The 22,608-nt window shown below is 43.3% G+C and overlaps 2 protein-coding genes across 2 annotated transcripts; one reads left to right on the top strand and one right to left on the bottom strand.

Moving 5' to 3' along the window:
* The first annotated feature begins 999 nt into the window (after positions 1–999).
* LOC120020194 (insulin-like growth factor-binding protein 3) lies at positions 1,000–12,884 on the top strand. Its single transcript, XM_038963692.1, has 4 exons — positions 1,000–1,377; positions 2,881–3,137; positions 4,506–4,625; positions 12,581–12,884. Exons 1-4 carry the CDS (start codon positions 1,014–1,016, stop codon positions 12,704–12,706), a joined length of 867 nt encoding a protein of 288 aa, XP_038819620.1. The 5' UTR covers positions 1,000–1,013; the 3' UTR covers positions 12,707–12,884.
* A 6,474-nt stretch (positions 12,885–19,358) lies between these two features.
* LOC120020299 (insulin-like growth factor-binding protein 1) lies at positions 19,359–22,364 on the bottom strand. The gene is made up of 4 exons (XM_038963864.1): positions 21,869–22,364; positions 21,393–21,532; positions 20,708–20,836; positions 19,359–20,481 (listed from the first exon to the last, which is right to left on the bottom strand). The coding sequence occupies exons 1-4, from the start codon at positions 22,215–22,217 to the stop codon at positions 20,356–20,358; spliced, it is 744 nt and encodes a 247-aa protein (XP_038819792.1). The 5' UTR covers positions 22,218–22,364; the 3' UTR covers positions 19,359–20,355.
* Positions 22,365–22,608: the final 244 nt, after the last annotated feature.

The following is a 22,608-nucleotide window of genomic DNA, read 5'->3' as shown; positions in this document are numbered from 1 at the left end:
CACAACTGTGAGAAGGATTGGATCCAACATGGGCCAGCATCCCTGTGGAACGCTTTCGACACCTTGTAGAGTCCATGTCCAGACGAATTGAGGCTGTTCTGAGGGCAACTCAATTTTAGGAAGGTGTTCTTAACGTTTTGTACACTCAGTGTACAGCCACGTATCATACTCTAGTTTGTTGTTAAAATAGTTGTATATAGAATGAACATAAACCATCAGCACATTTCAATAGCTATATACATACCATTCGATCATCGTTGTGTTGTGATGTCAGGACAAGCTGCATTCCCTGCAGTTAATACACACTTGTACATGTGTCTTTCAGGTAAGTGTTCTAGCAATTTCCTTGGCGTAAGGTTTTTTATTCTTGTTAAAACTGGTATTCTATGAAGTTCACATAAAATACCCTGACTGAAATCAAGAGCCCTTAGAACAGCATCAAACATCTTCTTATATTTTGTTATGTTCATCCAATTTAAGTTAGAAAAGATTTCATAAAACTAAAATAAAGCTAGTCATTGTGCTGGCGTACCTAAAGAGAAAATCCAAAACAATCTGTTTGAGAATAATTAGCCATTCAATCACCTCCCTACTCTTCTACATTTGCACACACTGTACATAGACTTTTCTATTTTTCTTTTCTTTTGTGTTATTGACTGTACGTTTGTTTATGTGTAACTCTGTGTTGTTGTTTTTGTTTTTTAAATAAAGGTGAAATATATATATTTATATATATATTTTTTTTTAAATCAGATGGATTGTTTCCTATTTGGATTGCTTATTTGATTAATTATTTGCACACCAAAAACTTTTCAGGAAGTTTTTTCAGAAAATATCAGAGTGGAAGTTAAAGCAATCCCTCCAATCCCTCACTTAGGCAACTCAGAGGGGGTGTGACTTTGCAGTTCATGGCTGTATATATTGAGACGTTTAGTCCAAAGTGGCTTCATGTGTATGAAATGCAGAGTTAAATTCAAGACAATACGCACCAAGACCCTTCTGATATCATCACCATGGAGACATGTTTTCGCAGACTTTGGATGACAGTTGTTCTGGCATCGATTATGCGGAGATCAGTCGCGGTAGGGCCGGTTATCCGGTGCGAACCATGTGATGCTGGAGCCCGGCTCCTGTGCAAGCCGTTGCCCAAGGACTGCGCGGAGAGAGTTCGCGAACCGGGCTGCGGGTGCTGCATGACTTGCGCGCTGGCCTTTGGAAAGCCGTGCGGAGTGTACACCGGGAGATGTGGCACCGGGATGACATGCCAGCACCAGCCCGGCGAGACGAAACCTCTCCAAGCTCTGCTGGAAGGACGAGGACAGTGTGCAAACGCGACCATTAAAAGACCTGTTGCCACTTTAATCAATGAGAGACAAGGTAAATGCCAAGATGATGACGCAGTTTGGAAAGTTTTTTAAGAACGCTTTGCCAACTGATTATTACATTATTATGATGATGTGAGCTGTAAAAAGATCGATACTTTTTTTTGCTTGTCATCTGAAACATCTGGATGTAAGGCAGCCTAAAGTATAATTTATCACCTTGAGCTATCCGGTAGGATTACGCCAGTCTGCGCGAAATATGTCCAATATTTACACAATTGGATTGACAAACAATTATACTGTGTAACCCATTATCTGGCTGATATTGATGTTTGACCTTGTAATTTAACTGTATCACTGCTGTTTAGGCTATTATAATTGTCACTTTGTGGAATTGTAAAACTGTGACACTGTGATACAAGGGTTTCATGGAGATTATTGATGGGATGAGTCTTATTTGACAGATGTCAATATTTATTTCAACCATCTATATTGTGGTTTCTAATTGTAAATCAAAACTGCTTTTCAATTTTGTAATCTTTAAAGGATATTTGACCATCAAACTCTCCTCTCTACCCTCCTTTCTTCATCAGTAATTAATGTGCAACTACACTGAACAAAAATATAAATGCAACATGTGAAGTTTTGGTCCCATGTTTCATGAGCTGAAATAAAAGATCCCAGAAATGTTCCATATTCACAAAAAGCTTATCTCTCTCAAATTTTGTGCACAAATTTGTTACATCCCTGTTAGTGAGCATGTCTCCTTTGCCATTTTAGAGTGGCCTACCTAAAAGGCCACTCTAAAATGTGCAGTTTTATCACACACCACAATGCCACAGATGTCTCAAGTTTTGAGGAAGCGTGCAAGTGGTATGCTGGCTATAGGAATGTCCACCAGAGCTGTTGCCAGATAATTGAATGTTCATTTCTCTACCATAAGCCGCCTCCCCGTGATGGTGGTTGGATTATGGTATGGGCAGGCATAAGCTACGGACAACAAACACAATTGCATTTTATCGATGGCAATTTGAATGCACATAAATACTGTCACGAGGTCCTGAGGCCCATTGTGAGGTCGTTTAAATGTGTTATATATATATTATCTTAAGGTTTTTGTGAACTACAAATGCATATCTGTATTCCCAGTCATGTTTAATCCATAGATTAGGGCCTAATGCATTTATTTCAATTGACTGATTTCCTGTAACTCAGTAAAATCTTTGAAATTGTTGCGTGTGTGTTTATATTTTTGTTCAGTGTATTATTAGCTTGGATGAACATCAAGGGATTGTCAAAAAAACATCTGAACCAGCACATCTAGACCATTCACATGATTCTTGTGATCCACCCACACAATCCATTAGAATTATTATATATGAATCATTTACTGTATTTAAAAAAAAAAAACATTTCTTAAGGACTCTTGGAAGACGAGCCCTTGGTGGGCTAAACAAAATACAAACATTTTAATAAAAAATTATTAAGTATTGGGAATGCTTCCAAATGTGCCACAACATGAACTCACAAACAAAATAATCCTCTCTGTTTTTGGCAGAAAATTATGGTGGTATTCAGGAGGAGGAGCGTAACACCACCGCGCCAGTGCTCCAAGCCTCCTTCAGCACCAGCAGACCTCCTGTAGGCTCCCCCAGAATCCCCCATCACCCCCCTCTCCTCCACCCCGTCAAGGCAGAGGTCATCCGCAGGGAGCAGCTGAAGAGGGCCCAGAGTTACAAGATGGAGGAAGTCCCTGGAGCTCTCAGCACAGACCAACAGAACTTCTCCCTGGAATCCAAGCAGGACCCAGAGTATGTAAGTGCCAGGTCCACTGTTTTCCTTTCTAGGAACAGTCTGTTAGGGAATGTTCTCCTCCTCTTCCTTCTTTGCTCTATGTTATGTTTTCATCCTCATTTGCTCTGTGTTTTGGTGTTTTTCTCCCCCTTTCTCATCCTTTCTCCCTCTTTCTTCCCCCTTTCCTCAGTGTTTTGGTGTTTTTCTCCATCCGTCTGCAGGTGATGAAATGTTCTGGTTATGGTTGCTGACTGCTGGCGGTGGCGCATTGGTGGTGGCGGGAGATTGGCGTGGCGCAAATTTGGACATGGTAGCTCTGCCTCTGCAGCTGACTTCGGGTCAGGCTGTTTCGCCACAAGGCGTCCGAGTGCCGCCCAGGGGCACAGAGGGGAGCATTGGCGGGCTGGAGGGGAGCGCCGAGCCTCAAAACAAGCTGATGATGGATTGGGCCTCTGCGTGTGCCTGTTTGGACCCTCCCTCCTCTTTCTATTTTTGATACTGCCTTTGACCCGGCGGCAGGAAAACAAGTGCAGCACGAGGAATGAGCTTTGCTTTGCCTTGCTTTGATCGGTGACTGGAGCTGGACTTGAGGACAAGACCTGTCGGCTCCTTTCTAGGACCTCTTTGATTGCGCGGTTATCCCCTGGCCTATCCCTTTGTGTAAAGTATTAGAGTTTTTAAGCGGCTTACAGCAAAGCGTAAGCCCTCACAAGGTGGTCAGATGAATTCATTTCCTATTAGTTGCCTCTTTTTTCTTATCCCTAGTACCACCAGTGTTTGCGTACTACTGAAGGGTAGTGCTGTAGGCTACAGATGGAGCTTGGTGTTGCCTTATACCAATGATAGCATCCCTGTCTATGTTCCTAGAGCATTTTGATTGAATTACAGTACCAAGTAAGCACACTGTTGGGGTTTGTGTTAGCACACTGTTTGAATTGGATAGAGTAATGCCATTAGATAACTACTTTTGGTATTTTATTAGGGTGCCCATTAGCTGTTGCAAAAACAGCAGCTACTCTTCCTGGGGTCCACACAAAACATGAGACATGACATAATACAGAAGATTCATAGAAAACAGCTCAAGGACAGAACTACATAAATGTATTTTTTACAAAAGGCACAAGTAGCCTACATATCAATACATACACACAAACTATCTAGGTCAAATAGGTGAGAGGCATTGTGCCGTGAGGTGTTGCTTTATCTGTTTTCTGAAACCAGGTTTGCTGTTCACTTGAGCAATATGAGATGGAACGGAGTTACATGCAGTAATGGCTCTATAATTATCTGACATAATGACATAATTATCTGAGCTGTAGTGGGCAGAGTGCTTTGGAAGGAGTAATATGGGTTATTATAGTCTGTGCTTGTGTCGTCTTGTGTGTTTAGGGTCCCTGTCGTCGAGAGATGGAGAGTATCCTCAATGGACTGAAGATCACAGACATCCTCAACCCCAGAGGCTTCCGCATCCCAAACTGTGACAAGAAGGGCTTCTACAAGAAAAAACAGGTATGGAAATCATACAAACACACTGTAGGAAAAACTATGCAATTTTATGAGTCAGCCACCCCAGGCTACTTCGCATTACTGAATATGTCACAATCATGCTTTCACCAAGGAAGACCAGCCCAGATTCCAGACCCACCTATTTGAACAGTGTTACAAAGGCCAGGACAATAACCCCCATTAGAACATTGTAACTACTATAATTTCTAATTATCTTGCCACTTAGTCTTTCTTCATCAATGAAGACTCCAAAATCAGTGACTGACTCATCATATATACAATATTCATATCTGGAGTGGATCCATTCCTCTAGCGCTGCTGCAGTCATCTTTCACTAGTTATTAGAGCCTCATCACTGCTCAGCCACACCAGTTGGGGTATACCATAGAGACAGACGGTTGGCGCTGTAGACCTGGAACCACAGACCCCTAAACCACAGCAAGCGCCCTGCACGGCTCGAAAGACAGCCATTTAACGTGAACCCTCCCAGGGAGACAGACGTCAAGGTGGCCGCCGGCACCCGCCACTACCCGTCGCTCGCTCCCCATAATTGTCAGACTTTTGAAAAAGCAGTGCAGAAAATAGAAGCTTCAGCCATTTCCCACATTTGCGTGGTCCTGGTCCACCCACAATCTGTTTATAATAAATGAGTGTCCCTGACGCATTCATATGGAGGCACTTAGTCCACTAGCGCCATCATGGCATCCACCAAAAGCAAAGCAACATTTATATTACACACCACGGCACTGAGTCTCATACCTAAAGGACGTGCCTCCATTTTACAGTCATCTCGTAACCAGCTTTACCAAAATGCCAGGCTGATTGTCTTTGTATATTTAAAATGTACGTATGGGTATCCTCAGAGATGGCAGGCAGGGAGGGAGTGGCAGACATTCCCGTGAGTCTCTGACCCAACATTTCTTATTAACTATAAATGTATACATAGTTTGAAGGATTAAGTCACTTATTTTTTTACTTATTTTGTGCATAATGTTGCTGCTACCGTCTCTTATGATGGAAAATAACTTCTAGACATCAGAACAGCGATTACTCACCTCGAACTGGAAGAAGCTTTTTCCTTTAACGAGTCCGACGCGAAGGATATACTGCTTTCCCGGGAACAGACCCAAATCCCGTCATTTGCATGAAGAAAAGACGGAGAAAAGGGGGGGAACAGTTGGGCTGTCTTCTGAGAATTCGTAGGCGAGCAAGTAATCTCCCACTCCCATTCGTTCTATTGGCCAACGTGCAATCATTGGAAATAAAATCAATAACCTAGGATCAAGATTTTTCTACCAACGAGACATTAAAAACTGTAATATCTTATGTTTCCCCAAGTCGTGGCTGAACGTCAGAACAGAGAAGCTACGTCTGGTAAGACGAGTGTCTATTTGTCAATAATAGCTGGTGGGCAATGTCTAATATTAAAGAAGTCTCGAGGTATTGGTCACCTGAGGTAGAGCACCTCATGATAAGCTGTAGACCACACTATCTACCAAGAGAGTTCTCATCTATATTATTCGTAGCCGTTTATTTACCAACACAATCCGATGCTGACGCTAAGACTGCACTCAACCAACTCTATAAGGCCATAAGTAAACAAGAAAATGCTCATCCAGAAGCGGCGCTCCTAGTGGCCGGGGACTTTAATGCAGGGAAACTTAAATCCGTTTTACCTCATTTCTACCAGCATGTCACATGTGCAACCAGAGGGAAAAAACTCTAGACCACCTTTACTCCACACACAGAGATGCATACAAAGCTCTGCCCCGCCCTCCATTTGGAAAATCTGACCATAATTCTATCCTCTTGATTCCTGCTTACAAGCAAAAACTAAAGCAGGAAGTAACAGTGACTCGCTCAATACGGAAGTGGTAAGATGACGCAGATGCTACGCTACAGGACTGTTTTGCTAGCACAGACTGCAATATGTTCCGGGATTCATCTAATGGCATTGAAGAGTATACCACCTCAGTCATCGGTTTCAACAATAAGTGCATCGACAACGTTGTCCCCACAGTGACTGTACGTACATATCCCAAACAGAAGTCAAGGATTACAGGCAATATTCGCTTGGAGCTAAAGGCTAGAGCTGCCGCTTTCAAGGAGCGGGACACTAATCCGGACGCTTATAAGAAATCCCACTATGCCCTTAGACGAACCACCAAACAAGCAAAGTGTCAATACAGGATTAAGATTGAATCCTACTACACCGGCTCTGACGCTCATCGGATGTGGCAAGGCTTGAAAACCATTACGGACTACAAAGGGAAACCCAGATGCGAGCTGCCCAGTGACGTGAGCCTACCAGATGAGCTAAATGCCTTTTATGCTCGCTTCGAGGCACGCAACACTGAAGCATGCACAAGAGCACCAGCTGTTCTGAACAACTGTGTGATAGCGCTCTCAGTAGCCGATGTGAGCAAGACCTTTAAACAGGTCAACATTCACAAAGACGCGGGGCCAGACGAATTACCAGGATGTGTACTAAAAGCATGCATGGACCAACTGGCAAGTGTCTTCACTGACATTTTCAACCTCTCCCTGACCTAGTCTGTAATACCTACATGTTTCAAGCAGAACACCATAGTCCCTGTGCCCAAGGAAGCGAAGGTAACCTGCCTAAATTATTACCGCCCCGTTGCACTCACATCGGTAGCCATGAAGTGCTTTGAAAGGCTGGTCCTGGCTCACATCAACAGTATCCTCCTGGAAACCCTAGACCCACTCCAATTCGCATACCGCCCCAACAGATCCACAGATGACGCAATCACAGTCGCACGACACACTGCCCTTTCCCACCTGTACAAAAGGAACACCAGAATGCTGTTCATTGACTACAGCTCAGTGCTCAACACCATAGTGCCCATGAAGCTCATCACTGGGGCGGCAAGTAGCCTAGTGGTCAGCGTTGGACTATTAACTGAAAGGTTGCAAGATCGAATCCCCGAGCTGACAAGGTAAAAATCTGTCATTCTGCCCCTGAGCAAGGCAGTTAACCCACTGTTCCTAGGCCGTCATTGAAAATAAGAATTTGTTCTTAACGTACTAGCCTAGTTAAATAAAGGTAAAAATAATATAAATTTTAAAAATCACTAAGCTAAGGATCCTGGGACTAAACACCTCCCTCTGCAACTGGATCCTGGACTTCCTGATGGGCCACCCCCGGGTGGTAAGGGTAGGTCTGCCATGCTGAACCTCAACACTGGGCCCCTCAGAGGTGTGTACTTAGTCCCCTCCTGTACTCCCTGTTCACCCACGCTGCGTGGACAAACACGACTCCAACACCATAATTAAGTTTGCTGACGACAGCCTATAGGGAGGAGGTCAAAGATCTGGCAGTGTGGTGCCAGGGCAACAACTTCTCCCTCAATGTGAGCAAGAGAAAGGAGCTGATTGTGGACTACAGGAAAAGGCGGGCCGAACAGGCACCCATTAACATCAACGGGGCTGTAGTGGAGCTGGTTGAGAGTTTCAAGTTCCTTGGTGTCCACATCACCAACGAACTATCATGGTCCAAACACACCAAGACAGTCGTGAAGAGGGAACGACAGCACCTTTTCCCCCTCAGGAGACTGAAAAGATTTGGCATGGGTCCCCAGAACCTCAAAAAGTTCTACAGCTGCACCATCGAGTGCATCCTGACCGGTTGCATCACCGCCTGGTATGGCAACTGCTTGGCATATGACCGTAACGCGCAACGGAGGGTACTGCATACGGCCCAGTACATCACTGAGGAGAAGCCTCCTGCCATTCAAGACCTATATAATAGGCCAAGTCATAGACTGGTTTCTCTGCTACCGCACGACAAGTGGTGCCGGAGCGCCAAGTCTAAGACCAAAAGGCTCCTTAACTGCTTCTACCCCCACGCCATATGACTGATGAACAATTAATCAAATGGTCACCGGACTATTTACATAGAACCCCCGCCCCTCCTCCATTTGTTTTGTACTCTGCTGCTACTTATTTATCGCTATTTATTATCTATGTATAGTCACTTCACCCCTGTCTACATGTACAAATTACCTTGACTAACCTGTATCCCTGCAAATTGACTCGGTACCAGTACCCCCTGTATATAGCCTCGTTATTGTTATTTTATTGTCTTACTTTATATTATTTTTTGCTTAGTTTATTTGGTAAATATTTTCTTAACTCTTCTTGAACTGCACTGATGGTTAAGGGCTTGTAAGTACGCATTTCACGGTAAGGTCTACACTTGTTGTATTCGGCACATGTGACAAATAAAGTTGGATTTGAGTTTACGAGTTTACTTGCAGCCTTTGAAGTTAGATGACGGAAATGGCAAAGTGATTATGATTAAAGCAGCTTTTAAATGCATTTTTTGTCTGGCTTTTGTCTTCTTTTTATTACTTTTATTAGATTCCAAGCTACTGTTTAGTGGAGTCATTCTTTGACTCCAAGTCCATCTTTTGAATTACTTTGCCTCGAAAATGTATGTATTTTTTACCTTTATTTAACTAGGCAAGTCAGTTAAGAACAAATTCTTATTTTCAATGATGGCCTAGGAACAGTGGGTTAACTGTCTTGTTCAGGGGCAGAGCAACAGATTTTTACCTTGTCAGCTCGGGGATTCAATCTTGCAACCTTTCGGTTACTAGTCTGCTCTAAACGTTCTAAACACTAGGCTACCTGCCGCCCCGTAGTCCCCATAAAAAATATGACCGCACCTCTCAGCATGTGGAGTTGACTAAAATGATATTACTTGATGGTTTGTATAGATTAAATTATCCTAAAACATAATTTGTTAAGATATGGGAAATTAAATGATAATGGGGGTCAATATTAGGGTTAAGGTACAGTAGATATGATAGTCATTCTTTGACTGAACAGTCCAATACATACATTTTACTGTACCCTATCACTCTTACAGGGTTGAGATTATCTTATGGTCTCTGGGGTCAGATACCAAGACAAATTTAATATCAAGCAGAAAAAGGTTGACTTCCATTCTGATCTACTCTTTTACAGAGTGATGCCGTTTGTTCTCCTGCCTTTCAAATGAATTCCTGCATGTTTTACTAGAGAGGACTCTGACCTTCAGTAAAAATTGGCAGTAAAATAACAGCACTTGGGTTGCTCCAGAGACTCTATAAGTCATGTGTAGTACCCATAATTTGGAGCTGTGGGGTATAATCAGCAACAGATGATTTGTACTGGCCACCGGCTCACTGAAAATAGATCTTGGGTCTCAGTTGTTCACAAACGGGCCTAAGCAAATATTTGACCAGGTTTCTGTTTACCTTAAAGCTCTCTATATGTGTGTGGAACTGGAGGTAGACCGTAAAAGCAGCTGAAAATACCACCAGCATGCGTCCCATGGCCAAGTCTCCTCCGCTCCTCAGCACAAAATGGACGTTAATGTCCTTAACCATTTATTGTCCCACTTCCTTGCGTCCTTTTTTATTGCCATTGTGCTAGATCAATGGTTCCCAAACTTTTTATAGTCCATTACTCCTTCAAACATTCAACCTCCAACTGCGTACCCCTTCTAGCACCTGGGTCAGCGTACTCTCAAATGTTGTTTTTTTGCCATCATTGTAAGCCTGCCACACACACACTATACAAAACATGTATTAAACATAAGAATGAGTGTGAGTTTTTGTCACAACCCGGCTCGTGGGAAGTGACAAAGAGCTCTTATAGGACCAGGGCACAAATAATAATATAATAATAATCAATAATTTTGCTCTTTATTTAACCATCTTACATATAAAACCTTATTTGTTAAATGAAAGTTGTGAATAACTCACCACAGGTTAATGAGAAGGGTGTGCTTGAAAGGATGCTCATAACTCTGCAATGTTGGGTTGTATTGGAGAGAGTCTCAGTCTTAAATCATTTTCCACACACAATCTGTGCCTGTATTTAGTTTTCATGCTAGTGAGGGCCGAGAATCCACTCTCACATAGGTATGTGGTTGCAAAGGGCATCAGTCTTAACAGCTTGATTTGCCAAGGCAGAATACTCTGAGCGCAGGCCAATCCAGAAATCTGTCAGTGGCGTCTGATTAAATTAAATTTTCACAGAACCGCTTGTTGCAATTTCGATGAGGCTCTCTTGTACAAATATCGGTAAATGGACTGGAGGCAGGGCATGAAAGGGATAATGAATCCAGTTGTTTGTGTCATCCGTTTCAGGAAAGTACCTGCGTAATTGCGCACTCAACTCACTCAGGTGCTTCGCTATATCACATTTGACATTGTCCGTAAGCTTGAGTTTATTTGCACACAAGAAATCATACCATGATGGAAAGATCTGCGTGTTTTCCTTGTTAACACAGACAGAGAAGAGCTCCAACTTCTTAATCCTAACCTCAATTTTGTCCCGCACATTGAATATAGTTGCGGAGAGTCCCTGTAATCCTAGATTCAGATAATTCAGGCGAGAAAAAACATCACCCAGATAGGCCAGTCGTGTGAGAAACACATCATCATGCAAGCAGTCAGACAAGTGAAAATTATGGTCAATAATGAAAACTTTAAGCTTGTCTCTCAATAAAAAAAAACATGTCAATAATTTGCCCCTTGATAACCAGCGCATTTCTGTATGTTGTAAAAGCGTTACATGGTCGCTGCCCATATCATTGCATAGTGCAGAAAATACACGAGAGTTCAGGGACCTTGCTTTAACAAAGTTAACCATTTTCACTGTCGTGTCAAAAACGTATTTTAAGCTGTCAGGCATTCCCTTGGCAGCAAGAGCCTCTTGTGGATGCTGCAATGTACCCAAGTGGCATCAAGAGCAACTGCTTGCACACGCGTTACCACTCCACTATGTCTCCCTCTCATGGCTTTTGCGCCATCAGTACAGATACCGACACATCTTGACCACCAAAGTCCATTTGATGTCACAAAGCTGTCCATTCTTTAAAATATCCTCTCCTGTTGTCCTGGTTTCCAGTGGATTGCAGAAGAGGATGTCTTCCTTAATTGACCCCCCATAAACGTAACGGACATATACCAGGAGCTGTGCCAGGCCCGCCACATCTGTTGACTCATCCAGCTGTAATGCATAGAATTAATTGGCTTGTATGCGAAGCATAAAACATCTCCTGCCATGTCACTGATGTGTCGTGAAACAGTGTTGTTTGACGAAGGTATTGTCTGTCTAGTTCTTTTTGCCTTTTCCCCCAGCATTATCCCAGCCATATCCGCAAAAGCAGGAAGAATTAATTCCTCCACAATAGTATGGGGCTTGCCTATCCTAGCCACTCAGTAGCTCACCATATAAGACGCTTCTAGACCCTTCTTATTAATGGTATCTGTTGCTTTTATACATGTCTTACTCAAAAGTTGTCTTAATTCTCACTCAAAAACTCCCGTGGCTTATTTTCAAATTGGCATGTTTTGTTTCTAAATGTCTGCACAAGAGTGAAGGTTTCATCGAGTTGTGAGATAGTACTTTTGCACATATAACACACTGTGGCTGAGGAAAGGCACTACTCCCAATATAAGTGAACCCCAAATCAATGTAGTTCTCATTATATTTGCACCTCTTCGATGGTCCAATGTCCCTGTCTGATGTTCAGTGCTTTCCCGGGTAAGGGGGCAGTAGATCTTCACAACTGTCAGTGTCCATGCTAGCTGGGCTAACAACAAATGTAGAATTACTGATGCTAGCATTGGATGTGCTCATGGAAGCAGAAAAACTTGTGTCGTTGTCAGGTGCAGGTGTAGTACTGCTGGTAGTAGCAGTACTACCAGTAGAGCTTGTATGTGTCTCGATGGACGCAGGCCTTACTAAATGGACTGTTTGAAAATGTGAAGATTCTTTGGTATTAAAAAAAAAATTGTTTTTTAAATGGGAATAACATTTTTATTTGGCGTACCCCCGACTGCATTGGGAATACCTGGAGATGATCTCCGGTGTCTATCTAATAGTCTAAATCTTTTTCTAATATGTTCTTTCCCTGTATGTCTCTCTTTCTCACACAGTGCCGTCCATCCAAGGGCAGAAAGCGAGGGTTTTGCTGGTGTGTCGATAAGTATGGGCAGCCATTGCAAGGTTTCAACGGGAAGGAGAGAGGAGACGCTCAGTGCTACAACTCAGAGAGCCAATAAGACAAGAGCAGCGAGAAAGAGCCAGAGAGAGAGAGAGAGAGAGAGAGGGTGAGAGAAAGAAAAAGGACCCATGAATACACAGAGAAACTGAGGATATCGGGATTCAAAAGATTCCAAAATGGCTGGGCCTGGACATTTGTTGACTAGCATTGATGACTCTTTGGCCCATGGGACCTTATGGAGGGCAGAGCAGGGGGAGTGGCTTGAGAAGAAGACAGGACTCATCCAATCACACTCCTTGTGTCCAGCAAACTCCCTCCTATGCTATGTGCTGCTCCTATGTACTGTAAACAGTGTGTGGATGGATTCTCCATAGACTGAAAGGGCAGACCAGACTTGGTATATGTAACTCTAAGGACACATGAGATGTAATCATTCATTCCATAGCACAGGGCTAGCTTTGATGATTACAGACTTGACGACAGAGGATCATATACAGTGCTCGTCTCGACCCTCAACGAGAGGCGTACACCAACGCACAGCTAGGTGGCACTATACTCATGTGTGTGCGTGTTTGTATGGCTGCATGGTATGATTATATTTGTATGTGTGTGGTTCTGTATATTTGATATGTTACTGTATGTATTTGTTTAAGTGTGTGTGTTTGTATGTGTCTGTGTGTACAATACAAGAGTGTCTCTGTCTATCCGTGTAACCGTATGCTATGGGGTGCTGGTGTGCGACCACCCTGTGGCACAGTACAATGTCATAAAATGCTTTCCCACTTTGTGCCGGAGGGTACATAACTCAGATTTTAGTCCATTCAGTATCTCTCTTGTGGGATCACTGTCGTCTCCTCAGGACCCTTTAAGGGAGTTGACTATAAAGCTTGGATGTTGTTCTCATCTTTCCTTTGCAACTCATATACACTGTGTACCAAACTTTAGGAATAGCTGCTCGTTCCATGGTATGGACTGACCAGGTGAATCCAGGTGAAAGCTATGATCCGTTATTGATGTTACTTGTTAAATCCACTTCCATCAGTGTAGATGAAGGGGAGGAGATGGGTTAAAGAAGGATTTTTTAGTCTGGAGACAATTGAGACAAATAAAATAAAATAAAATTGTATTAGTCACATGCGCCGAATACAGCAGTGAAATGCTTACTAACCAACAATACAGTTTAAAATAAATAAAAGTAACAAGTAATAAAAGAGCAGCAGTAGAATAGCGATAGTGACACTATATACAGTGGGGTACCGGTACAGTATCTATGTGCGGGGGGGACTGGTTTAGGTGAGGCAATATGTACATGTACGTAGAGTTATTAAAGTGACTATGCATAGATTATAACAACAGAGAGTAGCAGCAGTGTAAAAGGGGGGGCAATGCAAATAGTCTGGGTGTCCATTTTATTAGATATTCAGGAGTCTCATGGCTAGGGGGTAGAACCTGTTTAGAAGCCTCTTTGACCATTTTTAGGACCTTCCTCTGACACCGCCTGGTATAGAGGTCCTGAATGGCAGGAAGCTTGGCCCCAGTGATGTGCAGGGCCATACGCACTACCCTCTGTAGAGCCTTGCGGTTGGAGGCCGAGCAGTTGCCATACCAGGCAGTGATTCAACCAGTAAGGATGCTCTCGATGGTGCAGCTGTAGAACCTTTTGAGGATCTGAGTACCCATGCCGAATCTTTTCAGTCTCCTGAGGGGGAATAGGTTTTGTCGTGCCCTCTTCACGTCTGTTTTGGGTTGCTTGGACCATGTTACTTTATTGGTGATGTGGACACCAAGGAACTTGAAGCTCTGAACCTGCTCCACTACAGCCCAGTCCATGAGAATGGGGGCATGTTTGGCCCGCCTTTCCTGTAGTCCACGATCAGCTCCTTTGTCTTGGCTACGTTGAGGGATAGGTTGTTATTCTGGCACCACACGGTCAGGTCTCTGACCTCTCCCTATAGGCTGTCTCGTCATTGTCTGTGATCAGGCCTACCACTGTTGTGTCATCTGCAAACTTAATGATGGTGTTGGAGTCGTGCCTGGCCATGCAGTCATGAGTGAACAGGGAGTACAGGAGGGGACTGAGGATAAGCATGGCGGATGTGTTGTTACCTACCCTTATCACCTGGGCGGCCCGTCAGGAAGACCAGGATCCAGTTGCAGAGGGTGGTGTTTAGTCCCAGGGTCCATAGCTTATTGATGAGCTTTGGGGGCACTATGGTGTTGAACGCTGAGCTGTAGTCAATGAATAGCATTCTCACATAGGTGTTCCTTTTGTCCAGGTGGGAAAGGGTATTGTGGAGTCCAATAGAGATCATCTGTGTATCTGTTAGGGCAGTTTGCAAATTGGAGTGGGTCTAGGGTTTCTAGATAATGGTGTTGATTTGAGCCATGACCAGCCTTTCAAAGCACTTCATGGCTACAGATGTGAGTGCTACGGGTTGGCAATCATTTAGGCAGGGTACCTTAGTTTTCTTGGGCACAAGGACTATGGTGGTCTGCTTAAAACATGTTGGTATTACAGACTCAGACAGGGAGAGGTTGAAAATGTCAGTGAAGACACTTGCCTTATGAATGTTGACCTGTTTAAAGGTCTTACTCACATTTGCTGCGGAGAGCGTGCTCACACAGTCTTCCGGAACAGCTGGTATTCTCATCCATGTTTAGTGTTATTTGCCTCGAAGTGAGCATAGAAGTAGTTTAGCTCGTCTGGTAGGCTGTGTCACTGGGCAGCTCTCGGCTGTGCCTCCCTTTGTAGTCTGTAATGGTTTGCAAGCCCTGCCACATCCGACAAGTGTCAGAGCCGGTGTAGTACGATTCGATCTTAGTCCTGTATTGACGCTTTGCCTGTTTGATGGTTCGTCGGAGGGGATAGCGGGATTTCTTAAAAGCTTCCAGGTTAGAGTCCCGCTCCTTGAAAATGGCAGCTTTAGTCTTTAGCTCAGTGTGGATGTTGCCTGTAATCCAAGACTTCTGGTTGTGGTATGTACGGTCAGTCACTGTGGGGACGACGGTCACTGTGGGGACGATGTCATCGATGCACTTATTGATGAAGCCAATGATTGATGTGGTGTACTCCTCAATGACATCGGAGGAATCCCAGAACATATTCCAGTCTGTACTAGAAAAACAGTCATGTAGCTTAGCATCTGCTTCATCTGATCACTTTTTTATAGATCGAGTCACTGGTGCTTCCTGCTTGAATTTTTGCTTGTAAACAGGAATCAGGAGTATAGAATTATGTTCAGATTTGCCAAAAGGAGGGTGATGGAGAGCTTTGTATGTGTCTCTGTGTGTGGAGTAAAGGTGGTCCAGAGTATGTTTCCCTCTGGTTGCACATTTAACATGCTGATAGAAATTTGGTAAGACGGATTTAGGTTTCCCTGCATTAAATTTCCTGTTTGCTTATGGCGAAATACATCTCATGTGGCGCGGTCTTAGTGCCAGCATCAGTCTGTGGTGGTATGTAGACAGCTACGAAAAATACAGATGAAAACTCTCTAGGTAGATAATGGGGTCTACAGCTTATCATGAGATACTCTACCACAGGCGAGCAATACCTCGAGACTTCCTTAGATGTCGTGCAGTAGCTGTTATTTACAAAAATTCATAGTCCGCCGCCCCTTGTCTTACCAGACGCCGCTGTTCTATCCGCATAGGTCGCCAATTTTATTTTCTAAAGATTGCACATTTGCTAGCAGAATGGAAGGAAGTGGGGGTTTATTCGATCGCCCACGAATTCTCAGAAGGCAGCCTGCCCTCTGGCCCCTTTTTCTCCACCTTCTCTTCACTCAAATGACGGGGATCTGGGCCTGTTCTCGGGAAAGCAGTATATCATTCACATCGGGCTTGTCGGACTCGTTTAAAGGAAAAAAAGATTTTGCCAGTCCGTTGGAGTAATCGCAGTTCTGATGCCCAGAAGGGATTTTCGGTCATAAGAGACGGTAGCAGCAACATTATGTACAAAATGAGTAAAAAAATTAGTTACAAACAATGCAAAGAAATGAACAAAAACACAATTGGTTAGGAATACGTAAAACGTCAGCCTTGTTGTCCGGCGCCATCTTGTCAATGCCAACCCTCTTGCCACATGGGTTGTGTATGTGTTCATTCAGAGGATGAATGGGCAAGACAAAATATTTAAGTGCCTTTGAACAGGGTATGGTAGTAGGTGCCAGGCGCACCGTTTTGAATGGGAGTTTCATGCTCAACAGTTTCCTTGTGTATCAAGAATTGTCTACCAGCCAAAGGACATCCAGCTGACTTATCACAGCTGTGGGAAGCATTGGAGACAACAGGGGCCAGCATCCCTGTGGAACACTTTCGACACCTTGTCGAGTCCATGCCCTGACGAATTGAGGTTGTTCTGAGGACAAAAGGTGGTGCAACTAAATATTAGGAAGGTATTCCTAATGTTTAGTACACTATCTAAGTACATTCCCTACACATCTACCAGTGGAACATATTTATTTTGGATTTCAATGTACAGAGAGAGGGGAGGGACATTCCCCACAGTCAATGGTGTGGTCGTTCTTCCTCCTCTTTGTCAGTTTGCATAAGCTGGTTACTGGGATAAAGTCTTTCACGACTGTGTGCATGTGTATTTGTGTGCGTGTGTGTGCCCACATGTTTTTGAGCCTGTTCTTCTGTTTTTAAGAAATACATTTTCACCATTTAGTTGTGTCTAGGTTCAAGGCCAATATGCTGTATACAAATAAATGCATTAAAGCTGACGCCAGCTTCTATTGCTATGTGATTTATATTTGTGTGTTGTCTGAATTTCTAAATGTCCATGATTGTTATTAATGAAGCTGAGATTCTGAATAGTTTTTTTACAAATTAACTTGATGATAACCCTCAATTTTGCCACTAGAGATTCTGTTGAGGGTGAATCTTTGTTAGAGGAAGTTGGAGATATTAGCATGTTGCTAGCTCTGGAAGTGTTTTGGGTTCAAACAAGGGATCTGTCCAAAATGTTACCCTATTCAGTATGCAGTGTTCCACTATTGACCAGGTCTATAGTAGCACACTATAGATAATATGGTACTATTCTAGACTCAGGATCTTGAACACTATCTTGTAAGTTTTTTATAATAATTTGTTGAGAAAGAACTGTTCTCCTTGCCTTGGGGTTAAAGCCAGGGGATATATAAGGACCTCTGGTATATGGCAGAGTGATTTTGTACATTTCCTCACTTCAAATAAATACTTAATTTTATGAAGTTATTGGCATTGTTGTCTTCATTCAACTCTCTCCACATTTGCCGTATCCTTACTTGTCCTATGTTACCGAAACATGTACACAATAACCATTGAGGTTAACATGTTTAATGAAAGCACAGAATTACAACAGAGTAACTAACATAGCAAAAAAAAGATTGCAGTTTTGAAACTGACATAAAAGTGCAGTAACTGCAGACGGCTGTGGTATTTTGGACGAAGTAATTGCAGAATGACTGCAGTGTACTGCACTTTAACTGCAGTTACACTGCAAACTTACTGCAATTATTTTTCGTAAGGGAGGCTATACATGATTTGTAAAAAAGCAAACAAAAATTATTAGCAGCATATCTCGTGACATAAACTCAGCAAAAAAAGAAACATCTCTTTTTCAGGAACCTGTCTTTCAAAGATAATTCGTAAAAATCAAGATACTTCATTCATCTTCATTGTAAAGGGTTTAAACACTGTTTCCCATGCTTGTTCAACGAACAGTAAACAGTTCATGAACATGCACCTGTGGAACCGTCGTTAAGACACTAACAGCTTACAGACGGTAGGCAATTAAGGTCACAGTTATGAAAACATAGGACACTAATGAGGCCTTTCTACTGACTCTGATAAACACCAAAACAAAGATGCCCAGGGTCCCGGCTCATCTGCGTAGGTGTGCCTTAGGCATGGTGCAAGGAGGCATGAGGACTGCAGATGTGGCCAGGGCAATAAATTGCAATGTCTGTACTGTGAGACGCCTAAGACAGCGCTACAGGGAGACAGGACGGAGAGCTGATTGTCCTCACAGTGGCAGACCACATGTAACAACACCTGCACAGGATTGGTACATCTGAACAGCACACCTGCGGGACAGGTACAGGATGGTAACAACAACTACAGGAACACCAGGAACGCACAATCCCTCCATCAGTGCTCAGACATCATCGGACTAAGCTTGTTGTCATTGCAGGCAATCTCAACGCTGTACATTACAGGGAAGACATCCTCCTCCCTCATGTGGTACCCTTCCTGCAGACTCATCCTGACATGACCCTCCAGCATGACAATGCCACCAGCCATAAGGCTCGGTCTGTGCGTGATTTCCTGCAAGACAGGAAAGTCAGTGTTCTGCCATTGCCAGTGAAGAGCCCAGATCTCAATCCCATTGAGCACATCTGGGACCTGTTGGATCGGAGGGTGAGGGCTAGGGCCATTCCCCCCAGAAATGTCCGGGAACTTGCAGGTGCCTTGGTGGAAGAGTGGGGTAACATCTCACAGCAAGAACTGGCAAATCCGGTGCAGTCAATGAGGAGGAGATGTACTGCAGTACTTAATGCAGCTGGTGGCTGCATTAATGCAGATACTGACTGTTACTTTTTTCTGTTAGTTACATGTCTGTGGAACTTGATCAGTTTATGTCTCAGTTGTTGCATCTTGTTACATTCATACAAATATTTCCACATGTTAAGTTTGCTGAAAATATTCGCAGTTGACACTGAGAGGACGTTTCTTTTTTTTGCTGAGTTTATTTCTGACTCACTGTCAGGAACAGGGGCTTGACATATAATAAATAGACATTTAATCATGGCATCAAATGAAACAAAAGAGATAAGACGTAATTTCAGACAAACAAAACAATGACTTTACATGAGGAGTCTGTGTATGTGCCGACGAGTGTCACAACAAACCTCTGCTAAACCAGAAGACCTGCACAGACCAGTAGAGGTAGATAAAGACTAAACAGTGGCTTGGATGAGCAGTGACATGTTTGTGCCTGGCCAGCAGATGCATACTTGTGGCACTTTAAGTATTTCCCCGATGCCCATTGAGGAAATATCAATGAGAATACATTCCGACACTGTCAACATGTTGACTGAATGAATGGATATGTTGTTTCATTTACAGTGCACAAGTCCACCGGGTTGAATGAATCAAAAACAGATTCTGAAGACCCTGAACTGGGTTTGGCAGAGCTGGAGACCTGTGGTCTTCAGAGATGGAGTTATTTAGTCAGAAACACAAATGTATACACTGTTGCCCTATTTACAATCAGAAAATAGACAAACATATAAATAATCTAAAAATTACAAATGGTTCATACTAGTAAGCACATACACGTTTTGAATAAATAAGGCGTGATACGTCATGTAAATAAATTAAGAGTAATTTCTATTTTTTTTAAATAAAATGTTATGTTGTGTGCTCATGTGAATCAGAGTGTTTTTGTACGGATTTGTAGAAAGAAAGTCAGTACATTTGGTGGATGTTGATGTGTGTAGGTATGTGTTAAGTAGTGTTTAAGATGAGTAAAAAATTACACAGTATATGTCCATACCCGTGTGTCCATGCGTGCGTACGTGTGTGTGTGTGTGCGTGTGCATTCATGGAACTGTGCTTGCGTACGTGCAGGGGTATGTGAGTGTGAGTGTGTGTTTGTGCAAGTGCTTGTATGTGCCCGATTATATGCATACTGTAAATGTATGTCGGAGCGTCCATGCTTTAGTGAGTGAGCTCCTGCTGACACTCTGAGTCTCCTAGTAGGTCATTTGACCCCGGGATCTTCTTCCCATTCCAGGAGGATACACACCAACACCTGGCAGGGGGTCCCACCAGAGATGACTCACACTAAAACAAAATAGAAGAGGGGGGAAAAGGGAGAGAAAGATGTTAAACGACATGGATCAACTTAAGTACATTGCTATTTTTGATTGAACTCTCAACTAGGAACCAGAGTCTTCTTGATCAGATCACCTGGCCCTACTATCAACCACCAATGAGCAAATGCTCTTGCTAAACACACCAACCCCTCTCTATCGAGGCAGCTCCAGAAGTAGACACATAGGCTGCTTACCTGCTTAGCCTTGTGGAAGCCATGTTTGTCACAGTTGGGGAGGTAGAAGGTGGTGAACTTCTCTCCTAGTTCCTGCTGAGAGCTGGCTATCCTGTCGAGCGCTGCATGCAGCTCAATGTGGCAGGGCCCCTAGCGGTAGGACAGAGAGAGGGCAATGAACATCTAACACATATAATACACACAGAAATATGGACACAGAATACATATGAAATAAGTAGTTATATCTGACTGAAACAGATTAAATCACCACGTGATTAAATTCAAAGCTAATTTAATCTCAAGAGAATAACACTTTCCCACTGAGGCTTGGTGGTTTTTGTTAAAATGGCAACAGCTTCCTCTGGTGGCTAGGAGCTAAATTGACCTGAACTGTAAGTCAGGTTTTAGAGGCCCTTTGCTGCATTAAGCTAAAGGTAAAGAAGAAGAAAGTAAGTCAAGGCCGTATAAAGCATCTGATTTAGGATCAGTTCAGCCTTCTTAGATCACAATTAATAATATTACATGGAGAGGGGGAGACCTGATCCTAGATCAAAACTCCTACTCTGAGAAGCTTTATACAATAGTCCCCAGTGGTATGTTGTGCCCACCTGTTCCACCATTACAGTCCGATGACCTAGCTACCTAACTCTAACAGTAAGTCACCTAACTAACTCTAACAGAAAGTCAGATTGAATACTGTGCGTACCTGTTTCACCAGTTTCTTGCGGATGGCATTGACCTTGGCCTTGATGCTCTCCTGATCCCCCTCATCTCTGGGGTCAAAGGGGGTGTTAAGTCCCAGGAGGTAGGGCAGGGAGCTGTGGTCTGTCAAACACTCTACTTCCTCTGTGGATTAGAGAGAGAACTGAGTGGGTAAGTATAGAATTTTTAGCATTAGTTCACATTATATATTTTGTATTATGTTGTCAAAAAAAGTTTAATTTGTAGATTGGAAAGAAGGAAGGAAGTTATCTTTACTCATTGTGTATTTATTCCTTGTGTTATTAACTTTCTATAATTTTTCTATTTTTCTCTCTGAATTGTTGGGAAGTAAGCATTAAGTAAGTAAGTAAGCATTTCACTGTTAGTCTACACCTGTTGATTATGAAGCATGTGAAAAATATATTTTTTTTTAATCAATTATTTAAAAACTAAAACACAACAACAGAAAGCTGAGTCTACCTTGTCCCTCGTCCTCGGTGCAGATAGCCTGTCCCCTGGTGAGAGAGTAGAGAGGTCTGGGGTCTCCAGATCTAGGGCTGCATTTTAACCCCTCAGCACAGTGGGCCGTGTACACCCCACAGGAGGCCCCCTTCGCCAGGGCACATGCTAAGCAGCAGCCACATCCCGGCTCCCTTAGAACCTGCTTACAGTCTGGGGAGATGGCCGGGCATTCATCTAGTTTCTCCTGGGTACAGGGGGCACAGCGGATAGGCTCTGGACCCACCACGGGGGAAGACAGGGCCAGAGAGGCCAGAAGGGACAATGACACCGCTGCCAGCAGGGTCAACTTCTCATATAATCCAAGCATCTTGAATCTGAAATCTTCAGGTGTAGGAAGAATCTGCAAGTATAGTTCTTGCTTAGTTTTCGAGTTCTTTTGACTAGCACAATATACTGTAGATGGGTAGTTCTAGGTTTCCTTCTATCCTTCTGCACTGAATTCTCCAAACAGAAGAGCTGCAGTATTTATACAGAACTCTGACCCTCAGGGAGGTTAATGTTTGAACCAGTCACTCCAGATATTCAATATTTTGGACGGACAGAGCAGCAGCAGCATCTGTATTGGGTTGGAGGGTGGATGGATGGGTGGTTGACCTCTGGTAGAGTGCGTAGATCTGAACTGAGGTTCACTGGAGCTGCCTGCCTGCCCTGTCGTCAATATTTACTCTGGGACGAGGAGTACAGTAATTGTACAAGGT

The sequence above is a fragment of the Salvelinus namaycush genome, chromosome 25, assembly GCF_016432855.1.
Source record: "Salvelinus namaycush isolate Seneca chromosome 25, SaNama_1.0, whole genome shotgun sequence".
Classification (NCBI taxonomy): domain Eukaryota; kingdom Metazoa; phylum Chordata; class Actinopteri; order Salmoniformes; family Salmonidae; genus Salvelinus; species Salvelinus namaycush.
Note: the sequence above shows the minus strand (reverse complement) of the source record. Positions and strands in the feature narration are given on the sequence as shown.

Coding starts and splice junctions, on each gene's coding strand:
- LOC120020194 (XM_038963692.1), top strand. CDS start 1,014: ATGGAGACATGTTTTCGCAGACTTTGGATGACAGTTGTTCTGGCATCG. Junction 1,378..2,880: donor TTTAATCAATGAGAGACAAG/GTAAATGCCAAG, acceptor TGTTTTTGGCAG/AAAATTATGGTGGTATTCAG. Junction 4,626..12,580: donor GCTTCTACAAGAAAAAACAG/GTATGGAAATCA, acceptor TTTCTCACACAG/TGCCGTCCATCCAAGGGCAG.
- LOC120020299 (XM_038963864.1), bottom strand. CDS start 22,217: ATGCTTGGATTATATGAGAAGTTGACCCTGCTGGCAGCGGTGTCATTG. Junction 21,533..21,868: donor CACCGAGGACGAGGGACAAG/GTAGACTCAGCT, acceptor TCTAATCCACAG/AGGAAGTAGAGTGTTTGACA. Junction 20,837..21,392: donor GCAAGAAACTGGTGAAACAG/GTACGCACAGTA, acceptor TCCTACCGCTAG/GGGCCCTGCCACATTGAGCT.